At 44.1% G+C, this 19952-nt stretch overlaps 1 protein-coding gene across 1 annotated transcript; it reads left to right on the top strand.

Moving 5' to 3' along the window:
- Nucleotides 1-1142: 1142 nt before the first annotated feature.
- PLA2G2A (phospholipase A2 group IIA) lies at nucleotides 1143-3924 on the top strand (the record flags this gene model as incomplete). Its single annotated transcript, XM_080692159.1, has 3 exons — nucleotides 1143-1267; nucleotides 1497-1606; nucleotides 3782-3924. The coding sequence occupies exons 1-3, from the start codon at nucleotides 1164-1166 to the stop codon at nucleotides 3922-3924; spliced, it is 357 nt and encodes a 118-aa protein (XP_080548285.1). The 5' UTR covers nucleotides 1143-1163.
- Nucleotides 3925-19952: the final 16028 nt, after the last annotated feature.

The following is a 19952-nucleotide window of genomic DNA, read 5'->3' as shown; positions in this document are numbered from 1 at the left end:
GAGGAAAACATGGATTGCCCAAGATGGGCCAATCTTTGAATCTCCCTACTGGCCACACCCACCACAACCTGTGCTGACAACCCCCAGCCTCAGGAGGGCTCAGTTATTTAAGGGCAGCTACGGCTCGGGAAAAATGAAGAGAGTCATTTGGAGACAGAACTCTAGCATCCTCTGAGAGGTAAGTAAGGACCCAGAAGTGAAAAGCCCGTTAAGAGCATCGTGTTCCTGCTCATTTTCTGCCCTTGAGAGTGTGTGTGTGTGTGTGTGTGTGTGTGTGTGTGTGTGTGTGTGTGTACAGTCTGGTATGTATGGGGGAGTGTGAGTGGGCAAGTGTGTCGTATGGAGTCTTGAGGGTGCTAAATAAGGAGGATGTGTGTGATACTGTACTGGGGCGGGTGTCCACCAGCATCGGTGTGAGCGTGTGGGGAGCACACGCACCCATGGGGGTTGGAAAGGTTTGCAAAGTGAATGGTTTTAATTCTGGAGAGAAATATTGGGGATCAGACACCTTGGTTGGAATACCCCCCTGTTGAATCCATTGTAGGGATATGCAAGAAACATCTAATGGGGGACCTTGGACACCCCCAAGTTTGTGGGAAGGACCTGGTCCCAACCTCCCAGGAATTCTTGGACTGCTAAGGAGCAAGAGGGGGCTCTTGCCATAGCCTGTGGGGTCCCCAAGGCCTGAGGGCCTGCCTGTGTGCGAAACCCTTCCATAGAGGACAAGGGTCCAGAGATGTGTGTGTGTGTGTGTGTGTGTGTGTGTGTGTGTGTGTGTGTGTCCGAGGCGCTCGCCCTGGACTTAGCCCAGTGCGAGAGCACGTGTGTGTGTTCCAGGGTGGTTGACCTGGGCAGCAGAGGAAGGACCAGGGCCGGGAGTCTGGGATAGTCCATCTGTACTTGTCCCTTGCAGACCACTCAGCATGAAGAGTCTCCTGCTCCTGGCAGTAATGGCGGCCTTTGGTAAGAGCGCAGGGAGGGGAGCACCTCAGCCCTCCCAGCTCCCCACCCACGGCAGCAGACCTCTGTCAGTGGGAGGAAGAGATAGCCTTTGGGGGCAAAGAGAGGCAGAGAGGGGGACACACGGCCCCATCACCAGGCCACTTATCAATTTCCTTTCAGGCCTCCAGTGGGCCCAGGGGAGCCTCTTGGAATTCTATACCATGATCAAGCTTGTGACAGGAAAAGAGGCCCTATCCGGCTATAACGCCTACGGTTGCCACTGTGGCCCGGGGGGCAAAGGAAGCCCCAAGGACGCGACGGATCGGTGAGGCCCCGCCTTCCCCACCCTGTGCTCACTCCTGGCCTCTGCAGGGCAAGGACTGGGCCGGTGCCCTGCTGGCTCAGAGGTCCCAAGAGGTCCAGCTGGAAAAGCAGCCCGCAGGTTTCACACGGTGCTCTAGACTCTGCTGAAGTCCTCTAATGTCTTCCCGAGGTCCAGGGTGGGGGATGAGCTGGAAGAAGAGAGCCCCAACAGCATGTCCCCCCACCACCAGGTGCTGTGCGGCCCACGACTGCTGCTACTACCGTCTGCTGAAACACGGCTGCAGCCCCAAGTCTCTGAGATACAAGTACACCTACCGAGCAGGCAAAGTCACCTGCAAAGGTGAGGGAGTCCTGGGATGCCTGGGCAACCTCCCCGCCGCATCACCGGCTGCCCGCCATGCCGGGAGACACAAAGGGACATTGTCCCTTCATGAGGAGCTCAGAGTTGTGTGGGAAGGAAGGAAACTGAGGAGCAGGTGGGAAAGACTCCAGGCAGAAGGAAGCAGAGACAGACGCTTGATGCAGCCTGGAGCTCCAGAAAGTGGCGCCATCTTGGCCCAGTCCTAACGGCTGTGCGGAGAGCCAGGAAGAGGGGGTGGTGGCATTCCCAGAAGAGGACGCTTCGTGGTCCAGAAGCCTCTCTATGAGGAAGAAGAGGAGTGACGCGCAAGGGGCGGGGTGGGGGACTCGATCACACAGACCCTCCACACCCCGTGTCCTTAGGTTCCCTCCCAAAGCCGCAGGAAGCCATGTAGCAAAGGGATGATAGGAACGGTTTATGTTTGCGAGGACTCACCCCAGCTGCAGGGCACTTGGGGACAGGTGGAAGGGGGACCAGGGAGCCAGCTATCGCCGTAAGACAGATGAGAGAGCGTCAGGGTGGCATGGAACACTGGAGGTGAGGATTGAGGGTTGGTGAATGGCAACGAGGTGCCTTTGGGGCCCGGCCTGGTGGTGCATGCCTGTGATCCCAGTACTAGGGAGGCCAAGACAGGAGGATAGCAGGTTTGAGACCAGTCTCAGCAACTTAGTGAGCCCCTCAGCAACCAAGCGAGACCCCGTTTCAAAAGAAAAAAGGCAAGGTGCGCACACACACACACACACACACGCACACACACACACACTTGGGCAGAATCAGCCGAGCCTGGTGACTGCCCACATCTGTCAGGTGTGTAGAGGAGGGAAAGGTCACAGGAGATCTGTCGGGTGGAGCTTGGGGAGCAGCTCCAATCCAGAGCCCCGCGGGGCCTCGGGGGCCTCCACATGCCTGGGCACAGCCAGCAGGCACCTGGGTGAGCAGCCTGCAGGGCAGGGCCTGGGCACCTTCCGAGTCCACAGCAGAGAGCTGGGGGTCAGTCGGATGTGCTCGACCATTTGGTGTCTAAGGGCCCAGAAAGAAGACTGTAGGATTGGACGGAGGACGAGGAAGGGGTGGACAATGTCAAGGGACCATGGAAGCAGAAACAGCTAATAACGGTTTAATAAAGGAGGCCGCCATGACGGACGGGGCGGTGGGGCAGGGAGGCTACTCAGGACTCCCAGGGGAGGTGCTCCCACCGAGTGGGAAGCCAGGATCTGAAGGTTAGGGACGGGGTGAGAGGTAAAGACGGGAAGAGGGGCGGCGAGCTGGGAGGGCCACGGGTGAGGCCTGGACAGGCCTGGACTCCCATCCGTAGGCCGAGTTCTTTAAGACCAGAACTTATTCCTTACGCGGTGACCTCGGTACTGGGGCATGTGTCTTAGCAGGCTTTAGGTCCCAGGTCACAAGACGCCCAACTCACAGTGGTTTGGATAATGGGCACGTCTGACTCTCAGATAAGAATTCCGAAGAGCGCTGAGCCGGGCCCGGGGCAGCGTCTCCACCACACCCTCAGCCCTATTTTATTTTTATTTTGAAACAAGGCCCCGCTAGGTTGATGAGAGTCTCACTGCTTGCTGAGGTTGTCCTCGAACCTGTGATTCTCGTCTCAGCCTTCCAAGTACTGGCGTTAGAGGTGTGCGCCACCACGTCCAGCCAGAACCTACACTTTCGCTTGGAGATAGTTGCTTCCTCGCCCAGCACACTGGGCCTCTTGTATTCAGAAGGCTTTCCCATCGCTTAACTCCTTTTTTGAAAGCAGGCTAAATTAAGGTTCCCAGGAGCCTCTACACCCCCCCCTCCCATTGGCCAGAACAAAGCCACATGCTACCCAGAGACCAATCAATGCCAAAGAGGAAGGGCGGCCTGTGCCTGGATTCTACCAATCAGGATCCACCCCGGGCCCGGGGGCGGGGCCTCGTCCCTGGGCAGTTCTGCTGTGGACCAGACTCCCCTACAGTCTTGGCTCAGTGTCCCCATCAGTCGGAGAGCTGGCGTCCTGAGGCAGGAATTCTGCCTCCCCGTGGGTCAGAAATATCTGGTGCCAGGCAGATATCATGTCTCAGATGCGGAGCGTCTGGGGCTGGGGTTTCTCCCCCACAAGAAAAGCCACAGATTATTAACCCCCATCCTATGTTTATTTTCTTGTAATTTCAGCCAACCAGGGCTACTGTAGGAGTAAACTGTGCGCATGTGATAAAAACGCGGCCTTCTGTTTTGCTAAAAACCTGAAATCCTACAGTCGAAAGTACCAGTTCTATCCGAACGGGTTGTGCCGTGGGAAGGACCCTCGTTGCTGAGACAAGCCCCCATCTGGGAAACCTTGCCACCCAATGCTGCCTCCTCCCCCAACCCCAACCAACCTACCCCAAATAAAGAAACCCTCCTCTCCCCTCCTAGAAGCAAAGCAGGAGCCCTTTGTCCACCCAGAACAAGAAGCCGGAGGGGCCTGGAGCATGCCTTCCTGGCCTCTTCTCCTTGCCCTCTTGGGCAGTGGAGACCGCCACAGTTTCCCCTCCAGTCCAGCTTCCTACTCAGCAGTAGCAGTAGTACACTCCTGAAGGGCTTTTAAAATAAAGCAATTATCCGCCAACTTGTGTATGTGTATTCACTCTTTGTGTGAGAACACACAGCACCGGTACCCAGTGAACAAATTCAAAGTCAGACTCTATGGGTCCAAAGCTCCTACCCCACAGCCCTCAGCCTTGGACCTCTTACAGGAAGAGAAGCAACGGGGGCCCCTCCTGCCTGGACTGGTTGCAGAATTAAGGGGAAACCCAGTGTGTAGCACTGGGCCGACCGGTCTACAGCTGCTATTCCTGTTAGTAGTGAGACCAGGGGACATTCTCTTCCCTTCCTGGGCCAGAGCAGCTCCTCCCGGCCAACGGGACAATATGAAAGTTGTACAAGTCAAAATGGAATCACTAGCTGCGGCCCACACCTGTAATCCCAGGACTCAGGAGGCTGAGACAGGAGGATCACAGGGGAGGCCAGCCTTAGCAAGCTAGTGAGTGAGACCCTGTTTCAAACTAGAAAATAAAATAGGGAAGTAGCCTAGAAACAGAACTGGCTCCATTCCCCAATAACACACATACGTGAATCACCTTTGTCAAGCCTAGTCTAAATAAATAAATAAAGCAAAAGGTTATGAACAGGGATCTCACACATGCATGAACTATTCATTGAAAACTGTCACAAACGCAACCTTGCCGAAGGCCATCTGCCCAGTAAAAACAGAATCCTGTGCCAGGTATACTTGGGAAAGCAAGACATTTTGCCCTAATCCTTCAAATTCCCTAACAAAGCTTAGAGGATTTTCTTTGCACCAGAGATACTGATAAGAAACAAAATTCTACAGCATGCAAAAAAAATTTTAAAAAGTGGGGGGGAGGCTCTGTTCTGAGGATTCCATCCTGCAATATTGTGGTTCGTTTTCATACTTTTTTTTTTTTTTGCCTTAAACCAATGAAGAAGGATATTTGTAATTACACATCATAACATCATAATGAGGTTCAGAGTAATAGAAACATGCACACAGCTCCTGGTGTGTTCGCTACCAGGCCCCACCCCGTGTCCCCTCCCCATCCATAATATTAAAATTGGCTTTGATCAGTTCATAGGTGAACTTAGCATTATCTGAACTGATTTCTTCATCGTCTCCCCTCCCCTCTCCCCACTTGCCTCCCTGAGTCCCTTTCTACTCTTCTAATTATGTCTTCCCTTACTTATCTGAAATATGAAATCCCTTTTGTTTCTTAATTCCCCTCTAACTTCTACAAATTAGTAAAAACAGAGGGCCCTTCCCTTTCTGGGATGGGCTGATGTCATTCAGCATAATGCTCTCTAGTGGGGTGGGATGATTCCATAACTGTAGTTACAGGGTTAACATGTAAAGGCCTCTTAGTTTCCCAGGTCCCTATTTTCTTCCTCTGTCTATATTGAATCTGCTTTATATTCAAGACAAGAGCCGGGTGTGGTGGTGCACGCTTGGAATCCCAGTATTTGGGAGGCTGAGCTGGGAGGATCATGGTTCATGGACAGCCTCGGCTACTGAGTGAGGCCCTCTGCAACTCAGTGAGATCCTGTTTCAAAATAAAGAGTAAAAAATAGGGCTGGGGGTGTAGCTCGGAGGTAGAACGCCCTTGGGTTCCATTCTCAGAAAGAAAGAAAGAAAGAAAGAAAGAAAGAAAGAAAGAAAGAAAGAAAGAAAGAAAGAAAGAAAGGGAAAGAAAGAGAAAAGGAAAGAAAGAAGGAAAGAAAGAAAGGGAAAAGGAAGGAAGGAAAGAAAGAAAAAGAAAGAAAGAAAGAAAGAAAGAAAGAGAAAAGGAAGGAAAGAAAGAAAGAAAGAAAGAAAGGGAAAAGGAAGGAAGGAAAGAAAGAAAGAAAGAAAGAAAGAAAGAAAGAAAGAAAGAAAGAAAGAAAGAAAGAAAGATAAAAACCAGTTGGAATGCATTTCAACCAACCGAGGGAAAGAAAAACTTTCCAAATCCTGGTTTTGCAATTTACAGTATCTCCATGGTAACCCAGACACCTGGGAGGCATTCTTCTTGGAAATGACATTTTTGATCTGGTCTTGGTTTTGTTTGGGCTTCTTGGAAATAACATTTTCGCATGATTTTGTTAAAGGAAAACATAACACTCTCTGTGGAAAGTCCTGAGGAGTTCCCCGTTGGTTCCTCCGTTTGGGAAAGAGAGATTTACCTCAGGACCCTCGGGGTCCTCGGCTTCCATGGCAAAAAGAATTTCACCCCGTGCCAGTCAGAGGCAAAGACAGAGGTTTAATTCAAGAAAATTGGAGATACACGTTCCAGGGGCCCTGGATCTTTGGAATCCTTTATTTTACAGGGCACTTAGGGAGGAGTGGCTAGGTCTCCTTCCTTTGAATGTTCAGGCTGAAAAAAAAGATGAAAATTCCTTGGGCTACAAATCCCAGGGAGCTGAGACGTGAAGCAATCAGATGGGGTGTGGGGAAACACTTTTTGGAATCTAATTATCTCAAAATTTCAGGGATGAAGCAAGGCCATTATGGTTAAAAGCGGGGCTCCTTCAGGGCTTTTGTCTAGGGAGTGAGCACTGTAAAGTGGAATTAAGGATTACGAAGTTTTAGATTTTAGATGACAAAGCATGGGCTGTTAGGAACTGAGCAACCAGATAAGGAAGATCAGACAGAACAAACCCTATTTAAGATCCAGGAACCCGGACTCTGCTCCGTTTCGGTCTCTTCGGCGGCAGAATGCTTTGCTATATACCCCACGCCCTCCTTTGAAACATGGCGCTGTGACTCTTGTTTTTATAATAAATAAATCTTTTTTTTCTTTCTTTTTTTTTTTGCCCTACACTAAATTCCAACGAGTTGTCCTGGCTTTTTATTTCCCTGCTCATCATACCTATCTGAGCTGAGGAAAAGAACTCAGGGTAACCTCCAACACCTCCAAAACTGTTAAATCTTGCACCATGAAAAAAATGGAAAAATATGTATGTACATAGATATTAACAAGTTGTATGTACGTGGCAAAGGGATAAAAATTGCTCACTTTCTAGATATTTTCTTCACTAAAAACTTAAGTTACGAAGAGTTAACATTTCTAATTTGGATATATAGTTCGTTCTATCATTATACAAAGTATACCACAAAATAATGTGTTTTATGTGAAAAACTATGACAGAAACATAAAATGTTTTTGTTGAGAAAAAGGAGTGATTTTTGTCTACTTTGAAAAATATTAAGAATTGTTTCAAAATGTAGATTTAAGGGAAAAAATTACAAGGTAGAAAGAAACCAGGAAGTAGGAGAGAGAGGCAAAGGAAGTTGTGGATGTTGGTAAATGTTTTTGGTAAGAAGGAGAATTGTTTTTTTGTATGAGAAGGAATTTTTAGTGATAGAATAAAGTTTTTTTTTTCTAAAGTACAATGACTAGATTGTCCAGAATGGAACTTCTTTCTTAATTTATCTATCCATACTTTACAGCTGAGATGCTGAAGATCTCCGGGCCTCAAACCGGCGATCCTCCCGCCTCAGCCTCTAAGGAATATAATTACAGGCATGTGCCACCATGCCCAGCTTAAGGAAAGAGCAGTTTGGTAAAATGTACTTTTGTAAGCAAAGGTGAAAGCATTTATTTCTTTCTCTCTCCTTGATTTCTTCAAAATTTGAAAGTTATTCTTGACCATTTTATGGCAATGAGTTTATTTGTACAAACTTAATTAGAATCTGTTGTCTAAAAAAACAGGATACAATCAGAAACACTGGCATATTTTAAATGATGCACAGGCTTCCAGGTTCCCACCCTACCAGGGATTTGAATAAATTCCCCAAAGGATTAGGTAAGGCTGATGAAATAGTGTGGTTTGACTTTCTAGCCTCAAGAGGTTTCTAAATCTGAGATCGCCTTATGGTAAATCTCCTTTCTTGCTGCACTTACATAGATAATCAAGCCAAATCTGATAAAACTAAATTCATTTTACAAACTGCTCTGTCACAATCTTTCATAGAAGGCAACATGACTATAAGGAGACAATTTTCTTTCTTATGAAGAGCTATCAATTCTTAAAAGGGATTCAATCTCTTTGTTTAGGGAGAATCTGGGGCTTGTTGCTGAATACTTGACTTCACTGGTTTTTCCAGTTTGCTAGCAAATCAATAAATTTCTTTTTTCTCCCCCCCAAAAAATAAATAATAAAGAGGAGTATTTATGCGTCTATTATTAGATTATAACTCCAGTCATCTTTTTCTACTTGTTGAGATTTTGGTCTGTTTGTTGTTATACCTACTTGCAGACTATACCTAGATCCTAAATTGTTCTAGGTTCCTCCTATCTGATTTTCTCCCAGATATTTTCTAAGAATGGGAACTGCTAAGCTGGACAACTTGATGTAAATTTCAAGGGACAAGCCTCACATCTGTGGCATGGGCTCCAGATAAAGCTCTCCAAACGCCCTAGTACTATGATCAATCAGTCAAACTACTATGAGATTCCATCTCATACTGAGACTGGTGCTTTTGAAATGGGGTTTCTTGAGAAGAAACTCAGCGTTTCCTTACCGGATTCTTGTCTGTGGCAAGCAAAGAATGACACCCACAGATGGCAGGAAGGGGAGTAAGAAGTTTATTGGAAACAGCAGGGAATAGGGGAAAGTGGCAGAACACCCCTAAGGGCTGTAGGGACTCTGGTGCCCAGCAGCTGCCTTCAGGACAATACTTGAGGGTAGCCCAAGCCAAATGCCTTCAGTTGCAAGCTGCTTTCTCCCAGAGTCCACGTGATTTGCCAGAAAGGAAGTGCAGGTCACCCCTAGGGGCCCCAGTCAGCCTTGATGTCCAGTGGAGGCCTTCAGGTCACTACCCGAGTGTAGCCCGGGCCAAGTCCCTTCAATTGCACCCCTCCTTCTCTCAAAGCTAATGCGACCTGCGAGAGAGAGAAAAGTTCCCCAACGGGGAGGGGTTCCCAGAGTGGGTAACGGTCCTGGTGACTAGTCTAGGGGTTTATATATCTCAGTAAGTCCTCTGTTACTTGGAGTCTTGGAGGCAGTTCTTAAAATTTGCATAGGGTATTTGCATGTCCTTTGAGGGGTCTCCTCCTTTCAGTAGGGGTGTCAGACTTGCTCCAGGGATGTCTCCTGGGTTTGTTGATTAGTAAACAGATGGTTTTGTGAAGCTTTGGTCATTCTTCTCTCTGAACCTTGGAAGAGCTGGTCTTTTTTAAGAGCCTTGGAAGTTAATTAGTATTTGTTGCCCCTCAGGAAATTAAGCTTTTCTACCGAGGCCTCTTCCCTACCTGCCTACTTCTCTTCTACCTCCTCACTTTTCCTAATATTTCCTTGCTTGTGTCTATTATTTTTAACTTGATGAGATAGTGGTTTAGTTAAAATTTTGCAATCAATGTCTACTTGACCAAATCTGACCTGAGAAACCCTTCAGTCCACCTAATGGGTAATTTTGGTAACATCCCCAAAGAGGCAATTTGTTCAAATCATATTTGTGATCCCCTTTTATAGCACTCCCTTAAGTTAACCCAATCATGAGACATCAAATGATACTGAGGTAGGATAGGAGAAATAAAAATAATAGGAGAAAGACAAACTGGGAAGGAAATGGAAACTATAGTTTTAAAATCTAGAAACTTCACGGGGGTCTGCTCTTTCTTAGGCAAAAATCCTCAATAGGCCCACATTCTTCATCAAAATGACCTATTTTATCACCTGAAATTCCTGAGATGCTTGAAAACAAAGGATAAGAAAAAAGGTTGATTCACAGCCAGTCTCAGCTACTTAGTGAGGCCCTGTTTCAAAATAAAGAATAAAAATAGGGATGGGGTATAGCTCAGAGGTAGAATTACCCTGGGTTCCATCCCTAGTACTGCCAAAAAAAAAAAAAAAAAAGTTGATGCTACACCAAATGTTTTGGGTTCAATGTAATCCCTATTAAAATACACAATTTAAGAGAAAACATCCCCATTTCCGCTCTGACTGATGTGCTGGGCTGCACTTACAAGACCATCTCTGCTGTTTCCAGTCTGGCACTCCTCTCCTCTACCACTTTCTGCCTTGCAGTTACTACCATCTTCTGCTTCACACAGAGAGAAATCAACAAGAAAACAAACTTGCACAATTACGCAGCAATGGAGATCACCAAAGCAGAGGTTCATGAAACACCAGAGGAATTCAAAAATTTATTTATTGATATGATCAAAGACCTTGGAAATGAAATTAGACAAAGTGTGCAGAATATAAAAGAACATATTAAGAAAGAAGGTGAAGCCCTAAGCAATAATCAAGAAGAGGCCCTGAGCAAAATAAAAGGAACAGTAGATGAAATGAAGTCAATAGAAACCAGAACTGGCAAACTAGACAACATGGAAAATAGAATCTAACTCTTAAGACAGCTTATTTAAGGCTGACCGGCCCAAGAGTTAACAATATAGAAAAGTCAATACAACAACAAAACCAGAATATTCAAGAACTCTGGAATTACATATAAAGACCAAACTTAAGGATAAGAGGCATTGAAGAAGATCAAGAAATAGAAACAAAGGGGATTGAAAGCCTATTCAGAGAAGTAATTTTAGAGAATTTCTGAAATCTGGAAAACAAGATGAATATCCATGTAAAGGAGACATTCAGAACAATAAAGTTAGATAAAAGATAAACTACTCTACATCACATAACAGTCAAAATAATTAACACAGAGGTCAAAGACAGAATCTTAAATGTATCAAGAGCAAAAGGACAGGTGACATTTAAAGGCAAAACAATAAGAATTACTCCAGACTTCTCACCACAGGTTATGAGAGCCAGGTGGGCCTGGTATGATATACTCCAAATCCTGAAAGGAAACAGTTTCCAACCAAGACTGCTATATCCAGCAAATATTTCTTTTGAAATTGATGGAGAAATGAAAACTTTCCAAGATAAACAGACACTAAAAGAATTTATGACTAACAAAAAGGCACTAGAGAAAATACTTAAAGAAATTCAACGCAGAGAGGAAACTATTTGTAATATTAAGACTCAGACCGCAGCACAATAATTCTGGGAGACTGCAATAAGCTTCTCACACTATTAGATCTTCAAGACAAAAGATCAGTAAACTGTCTTCAGATCTAAAAAATAATAAAAGCCATATTGACCTAATAGGCATATACAGAAAATTCCATCCAGAAATAACTTATTACATTTGCATAAGTGACGGAGAATAATGTAATCTATATACTATTACCTGCTATTTTCATCAACACTATGATTTTATATGGCTGATTATACATGTATGTACTTATATAAATATTACTTCAAATTTTTTTTATCGTAAATCTTGGGAACATATTCAGAATTAAAACTCTTGGTCCAAGCTCGGCATGGTGGCACATGCTTATGATCCCAGCATTCGGGAGGCTGAGACAGGAGGATTGCAGTTCTCGTACAGCCTCAGCTACTTAGTGAGACCCATTTGCAACTCAGTGAGACCCTGTTTCAAAATAAGGAATAAAATGAGGTAGAATGCCCCAGGGATCCATCCCCCATACCGCAAAAAAAAAAAAACCTCGTCTTGGTTCAAGAATTTTGTAGACTCCTGGTAAACATAGCTGAATTGGGTCCAGCATGGTGGCGCACGCTTGTAATCCCCACGCTTGGGAGGCGGAGACAGGAGGATCGTGCAGGTTCAAAGTCAGCCGCGCTGGCTTAAGAGACCCTGTTTCCAAATAAAAAGTATAAAATAGGTCTGGGAGTGTGGCCCAGAGGTAGAAGGGCTTCCAGGAACCCCAGTACCACAAAAAAAACAAAAACAAAAAAACAAAAAAAAAACCCAAAAACCATAGCTGAATTGGTGGGTTAATTCACATTTTCACAAGTGGGACAGCAAATGCCCAGGTTGCTCGCTCCAGTGTTTCTTATAATATTTAAGCCAATATGAAGTAAAATTCTAATTTAATCCTGTTAATTTACTTTTAATATTTTATTCATAACAAAAGCTATATAAAAGCTAAAAAAAAGAGAGAGAGAGAGAGAGAGAGAGAGAGAGAGAGAGAGAGAGAGAGAGACAGAGAGAGAAAACATCCTAAAATGTATATGGAATTACAAAGAGGAAAAAAATCACCAAAGCCATGTTGGGGAAAAAAGAACAAATTAAGAGACATTATACCATCAAGCTCCAAAGTGTACTACAAAACTGTAAAAGTCAAAACAGCATGGTACTTGTACTAGTATTCGGAAGAGGGTATTAATACATTTAAAATGTATTAATGTATCAGTATTGGGAAAGATTTCCAATTTAAAAATATATCTTCTTTACTAAGAAAGCCAGGGTTAGCTAACAGGAAGAAGAGACTTGTCATTTCCATTTGTAAAGGAAGGAAGGCTGGAGCCAGGAAAAAAATGTGTCTTTACATTCCTAAGAACAATTTCACACATTTTGGGGGATAAGACAAAAGGTAAAAGCCTGTGTCTGGAGACAGAAATGCCTCCCCCTCAGGCCATAAATCCGGCTGCAGAGATAGCAGAAATAGAGCCTGGACTGGAGATAAGGGGGTAGCATTATCTCCAGATCAAAGGAACTGCCTAGGACTTGGGCAGGATAAAAACACTCAGTAAACTGGAGTTCTTTGGCATTTTCATTCGAATTGCCCCCCTGTGACCCGCTCCGGCACAGGGCTGTAACTATCTCTATATTTCTATCTTTTTAATAAACTTCTTTAAATCTTCAGCAGCTGTCCAAGCAATGAATACTTATTCTTAGCTTAGGACAAGAATCCACGGTTTTTCTATTTGTCTGTCTGTGTGGTGGTGGTGGGGGAATTACTTCTCCCCACACACACACCACGCACATTTCACCCCACAACAGTACTGACATAAAGATGGACACATAGACCTGTGGAACAGAATAGAGAGCCTAAAAGTAAACCCACACATCCAAAACCACTTGCTTCTTGACAAAAGTGCTAAGAACATGCACTGGAGAGTCTTTTCACTAAATGGTGCTAGAATTAGATATCCACATATTATTGAAGAAAATGTGGTATAGAAACCAGGGAAATGTAATGGGGTTTCATTTTGTGCTTTGAACCTGAACTTTGCTCCTAAGCCAGCAGGTGGCTTACTTTAAGACTGACAACTTTTTCTTCTCCCTATTCTCTTTCTCCCTTCCCTAAACATAGGGAGGTGAGGACAAGCTTGACGTTCTGATATGTCTTTCAGTTCACTAACTGCAAATATGAAGAGCTAATAACAGTGAGTCTGAGAAACTCTATCTCAAGGAATCATTTGGACATGAATTCAGTCTCTTGATAAACACGCTGAGCTCGGTCCTTGGATTTTATTTTTAAAAGTCCAGTTTTAAATATAGATTGGGAAAACATCTATAATGTACCAGTATTGGGAAGAGGTGTCAAAATGTACTAATGTACTAGTACTGGGAAATGTATTTTCAATTTTCAAAATATATCTCTGGTAAAAAAAAAAAAAAAAAAAAAAAAAGCCAGGAGCTTCAAGGAAATGGCTGCAGATTTCCAGGCTCCAAGGGTAATTAGCAAGAGAATAGGAAAAGCACAAAAGTCTAGGGTCTTTTTACATTTCTAAGAGAAGCCAACTTCCGCAAGGATGTGGGGGAATCCCAGACTCCTGATAAGCAACTTAACACATTTTGGAGTGTAAGGAAAGGCATGGAGTCTGTGCAAGAGACTGCGCAGGTCTACAGGGAGGAATCTCCATATCAAAAGACCTGCCCCAGGAGAAAGGGCAGATCTAGTCGGGTCAGAAGACTGGTTATAAAATACTCTGGAACAACTTCTGGGAAGATGGTGACGGAGAAAAGCGGGGCTTACGAGCCCCGCTAACAACCAATCTCTATTACCACAAAATCAGTACCTTTCATATCCAGAAAACACCATCAGCAGAGAAACAAAAAATGTAAATACAAGGGACAGAGAAAAAGAGGGCTGGAAAAACAAGACACCAGAAAGAAACCAGACCACAGTGCTGCGGCCGGAGCTGCGGCACGGAGTGGCACAGACACCATCTTCCCTTGCAGCACCAGGCCCCAGAGAGGAGGGGGGACTCAGAACGGAGCTCAGAGCCAGAGAGGAGATACGCAGGTCTCATGGCCGAGGACGCAGCAGCAGCGCCATACTGCCGATGGCAGCAGCGAGCTCACCAGACAGCACCAGACCAACGTACTCAACAGCCCACCAGGCTCCAGAGAGGAGTGGCAGACAGCAAGGCGAGGTGAGCCGCTGCAGATCAGCCGGGCGGAATTCGGCAGATTTTTCAGTGCAGGGAGCATCTAAAGCTCCCAGGGGCCGGGCTCAGCACACCTTGCAGGGACTCAGAGCAGAGCTCAAAAACAGAGAAGAAATACGCCAGCCTCATGGCCGAGGGCATGGCAGCAGTATCATATTGCCACCGGCGGCGGCAGCAGCGAATTCACCTAGTCCACTACAGCTCCATCAGCGCACTCAACAACAGTGAGTCAAATTGTGGCCCCTAGAGAAGAAATCCCAGTACTGCACTCCCAGGGACTTGACCCAGTGGGGGAGTGGCAATGGCAGAGATATCACACCATAGTCACAACTCCCCGCAGGAGAACGCCAACCTGGCACCCCCCATGGTCTAAAGCAGCCTCGATTTACTCCCTGGATCTAAGACTTCGCGATACAACCCAGTAAAGGAGTAGTGGGGACTGAGATACCACAGACTCGAGATCCAGAGCACCTTAAGTGAAGTCGTAGTGACCCAGGGAAGAACCCAGAGAAGTCACAAACTTCTGAAATCATGGGAAAGAGGAATAACAATGGAGCAATGAATGCTTACAACTCCACAACATCAGAACCTGATAAAACAGAAATTCAGAGATTTCTAGAAGATCAAATCAGGAAAATAACTGTAGAAATAATAGAGGTGTTTTGAAAAGAATTCAGAGAGAGCCAAAAAGAGATAAAGGATGCAATCAATGAAGTAAAGGCCTCAATTCAAAGTATAAACAACCGATTAGACCACATGGAGAATAGAATCTCGCTCCTAGAAGATGATCACTCCAAAAATGAATGCATAGTTTCTAATTTAGAAAAAAAAAATCCAACAGCAGGAATCTGACATTGAAGAAATATGGGCCCATTTTAAGAGAGCTAACCTAAGAATAATTGGAATAAAGGAGGGAAAAGAAGGTGAAACCAAAGGGATCAACAATCTCTTTAAGGAAGTAATAGCAGAAAATTTTCCAAACATAGAGCAAGAGGTTGATACACAGGTCCAGGAAACTTACAGAACTCCCTTTAGACAGGATTGGAGAAGAGGATCCCCACACCACATAATTGTCAAAATGACCACTGTGGAAGCCAAGCAGAGAATCTTAAAGGCAACAAAAACAAAGGGCCAAGTGACATTCAGAGGCAAACCAATTAGAATCACTCCAGACTTCCCAAACCAAGTCATGAGAGCCAGAAGGGCTTGGAGTAACATATTCCAAACTCTGAAAGAAAACAACTTCCAGCCAAAAATTTCCTACCCAGCAAAACTTTCTATCAAATTAGATGGAGAAATAAGAAGCTTCCATGACAAACAGAAACTGAAGGAATTTATGTCTTCAAAACCAGCGCTAGAGAAAATACTCAAAGAGATTAACTACAAAGAAGAAATAGGTAACACTCACCAGAACCAGAGAAACAAGATTTTCCATCCAACAGACAACTAAGATTGGGTATCTGTGGAGATTCATTACTTATGTTAGTCTTTTACCTATTTCTAAATTGTATTGTTTGCTTTTATTGTTGTTAATTTTTAGGATTTCTATTTGGAATATTAATATACCTTCAGATATAGCATTTGAAAATATTTTATCCCATTCTATCAGTAACTGTTAACTCTGTTTACATTGTCTTTGGATATACAATATTTTTTTATTTTTTAGGGAGTTTGTTTACCCTTCTGTTGCCTGTGCCATTGAAATCATATCCAAGAAATCACTGCCAATTTCAATGTTGTGAGGTTTTATGACCCAGATTTTCTTCTAAAAGTTTATAGTCTTAAGATTTATATTTAGGTCTTTTATCTGTTTTGAGTTGATGTTTGTATATGGTGTTAGGTAAGGGCCCAATTTTATTCTTTTTCATGTAATTATTATTTTTCAACAATATTTAGTTAAAAGATTATTATTTTCTCCACCAAATGTTTGTGGAAACCTTGTCAAAAATAACTTGACAATATATGGAAGAATTTATCTCTAGGCTTTTATTTAACTCCAATGGTTTATATATCTGCCTTTATAACAGTACTACACTGTTTCCATTATTGTAGCTTTATAAATCAGAAAATATACATCTTCTAGCTTTGTTCTTTTTCGAGATCGTTTTGGGTATCTAGAGTCCATATTCCATATTAGGATAGATTTTTTTCTGAAAAATAAATAAATAAATGTATGATAGTTTCACCTAAAAAAAAAAGACAAAAAATATTCTCTGGTAAGAAAGAAAGCAAAAAGAAATATTGAAATGTTACCTTTAAGTCATCAAAAGCTTGGTATCAGACAAATGAAACTCTTATGTGAGATTATCATTTTTAATTTTGGATAAATTGCCATAATACTAGATGTCAACCACTAAGCCAAGCATGGGAAGGTGGGATGGGGAGGGAACGGGGTGGGGATCGGGTGGGGGCTGACTGGGCAATGTGTGCATGTATGTCTATAAAAGTTTTTTTTAATCCCATTATGATATATGAATACAGCGCACCAATAAAAAAAATTAAAAATAAATAAATAAAATACTCTGTATCCAGGAATCTTCAATGACGTCGTCACCCCCCTATACTATCTCGGGTTAGGGATAGACTAGGGCTGTATTAAACTATATTCTATCCTTCATCTTTGTAATAATAAACTCATTTAAGCTTTCAGCAAGAGTTCAGACTAGCGTTTTATCTATACTTAGTTCAGAACAAGAACTGCGGTTTCACCTCTCTCTCTCACTGTAACTAGAACAGTTTCTGGGACCCCGACTGAACAGTTCCTCAACCGTAACATATAGTAGAACCTTATTTCACTGCTCTCGCCCTTTGCTAGCAAGTTGACAAAATTTCTTTTTCCGGTCTCTGAAAACCTTATTCACAATTATTTGAATCGGCACCAGAGACAGGAGCCAACGTTCCAGCACTGGAATAATATTCGGTAATAAAAGAATAAAGTCGGTCATTTGCGATAGCATGGATGGATCTGAATATCAGTGTGTTAAGTGAGATAAATTAAGCGGGGAGTGGTCACACACACACCTGTAATCCCAGTAATTGAGAGGATGAGACAAGGGGATTGCAATTTGAGGCCAGGCTCAGCAACTTAATGAGACTGTTTCAAAGTAAATTTTTTTTTTTTAAAGGCTGGAGGTGTAGCTCAAAGGTAGAATGCCTCTAGGTTCAATCCCCAGTACAAAAACTAAAGTGAAATAAGGCACAAAAGACAAGTACAGCATGATCTTATTCATATGTGGTATATAAAAATTTGATCTCGTCAAAGAATGGTGAGAATGCAATTACTGGAGGCTGGGATAGGAGGAGGCAGGGAGGCCTGGGGAGAGGCTGATGGGTACCAGATTATAGTTAGACAGGAGCAAGAAGCTCTGGTCTACTATTACACAGTAGGGTAAATGTGGATGATGGTGATGTGCTGCACGTTTCAAAAAGCTAGAAGAAAGTATTTTGAATGTTTTCATCACAAATGATAAATATTTGAGAAGATAGATATGTTTTAGCCTTATTTAAACACTGTGAAGCCGGGCGCGGTGGCGCACACTTGTAATCCCCGTGCTTGGGAGGCTGAGACAGGAGGATCGCACAGGTTTGAAGCCAGCCTCGCTGGCTTAAGAGACCCTGTTTCCAAATAGAAAAGTATAAAATTAGGTCTGGGAGTGTAGTCCGGAGGTAGAAGGGTTTCCAGGAACCCCAGTACCACCAAAAAAAAATTATATATACATATACATATGTGTGTGTGTGTGTGTGTGTGTGTGTGTGTGTATAATAACTTTTTAAAGAAAAGAAAATTAATAAAATAGCTGCAGGTCCTGCTGCTACATCTGCTTTTATGGTATAATGTAGGCATAAATCAAACTAAAAACCTATCTCCTACCATACTTCCAACTCTCTCAGTATTTCACTTCTGATGCCAGATAACATTATTTCCCAACACACCAAGTAATTTTTTTGTGTGTGGTACTGGGGGTGGAACCCAGGGGCTTTTCTACCTCCGAGCTATACTCCCAGACCTTTTTCATACTTTATTTAGAAACAGGGTCTCACTAAGTTGCTGAGAGCCTCACTAAGTAGCTGAGGCTGGCTTCGAACCTGTGCAATTCTACTGTCTCAGCCTCCCAAGTGCGGGGATTACAAGCATGCGCCACCATGCCTGGCTCAAGCAATTCTTAAGTGCACAGCAGCTGGGTATAAAAGTAAGCAAGCGCGCGCGAGCATGCGCACGTGTGTGTGTGTGTGTTACTGGGGATTACACACAGAGGCATTATACCTCCAAGCTATACCCTTTAGCCCTTTTATTGGAACAGGGTCTTGCTAGGTTGCTGAGAGTCTCACTACGTTGCTGAGGCTGTTCTTGAACCTGTGATTCTCCTGTTTCAGCCTCCAGAGTACTGGGATTATAGGTGTGTGCCACCAAGGCTGGCTCTGGGTGTACAATTTAACTCAATCTGAACAACAGTCTACCTGGAATCACCACCAGATCCCAGAGATGAAGGGCTTATCCTACAGAATGCCGCACTTGAGTTGCCAATTTCAACCCCAGGCTGCTCACCTGTACTTCTGACCCACTGGCTATAATCAAGGGTTCCTATGACCCCTCCTTGGGGCTAAGTAATTTGCCAACGTCACTGACAGAAGTCGGAGTAGCACTTGATTTACGATTTTCAATTGACTTGAAGGGATATTTTATAGGATACAAATAAAGAGCTAGATGAATACCCAGGGCAAGGCGTGTGGAAAGGCGTGGAGCTTCCATGCTCTCTCCAGGTGCCCCACCCTCTGGGCACCCGCACAGGTTCAGCAACCTGCAAACTTCCTGAACCCTGTCATTTGGGGCGCTAAGGTTGCATTATTATCAAGCAACCTTCAGTCCCTGTCCCCTACCTGGAGGTGGTGGTGGTGGGGCTGGAGAGAGTTGGGAACTGAAAGTTCCAATTCTAATCAGATGGTTGGTTCCCTTGACAACTAGCCCTGATTGGAGGCTAGCCAGGAGTCCCAGCCTTCAGCCATTCATTAGCATTAAAAAGAAACTTCTCCCCCTTAGTTGGTAGGCTGAGATAGGAGGATGGCAGGATCAGAAGCTACCCTCAGCAACTTAGTGAGAACTTGTTTCTAAAGAAAGAAACAAACAAATAAATAAATACAGATTATTTCTTGCTCTTGTGGTTAACATCACCTTCATGAGAGGATGAATGTGTGTCAGCAAGCTAGACAGGTGTAGAAATGGCTCATCGTAACTTGGACAAAAAATTCCAGAATCATGGATACCCATATCTTTTTATTTATTTTATTTTTTATTTTTATTTATTCTTTTTTTTTTTTTTTTTGCAGGTCTGGGGATGGAACCCAGAGGCATTTGACCTCCGAGCTATATTCCCTGCCCAATTTCTTATTCTTTTATTTATTTATTTATTTATTTATTTGGTGGTACTGGGGTTCCTGGAAGCCCTTCTACCTCCGGGCTACACTCCCAGACCTATTTTTTATACTTTTTTATTTGGAAACAGGATCTCATAAGCCAGCGCGCGCGGCTGGCTTCGAACCTGCGCGATCCTCCTGTCTCTGCCTCCCAAGCGCGGGGATTACAAGTGTGCGCCACCACGCCCGG

This window comes from Muscardinus avellanarius (genome assembly GCF_963383645.1).
Source record: "Muscardinus avellanarius genome assembly, chromosome: 3".
In the NCBI taxonomy this organism is placed as follows: Eukaryota; Metazoa; Chordata; class Mammalia; order Rodentia; family Gliridae; genus Muscardinus; species Muscardinus avellanarius.
Note: the sequence above shows the minus strand (reverse complement) of the source record. Positions and strands in the feature narration are given on the sequence as shown.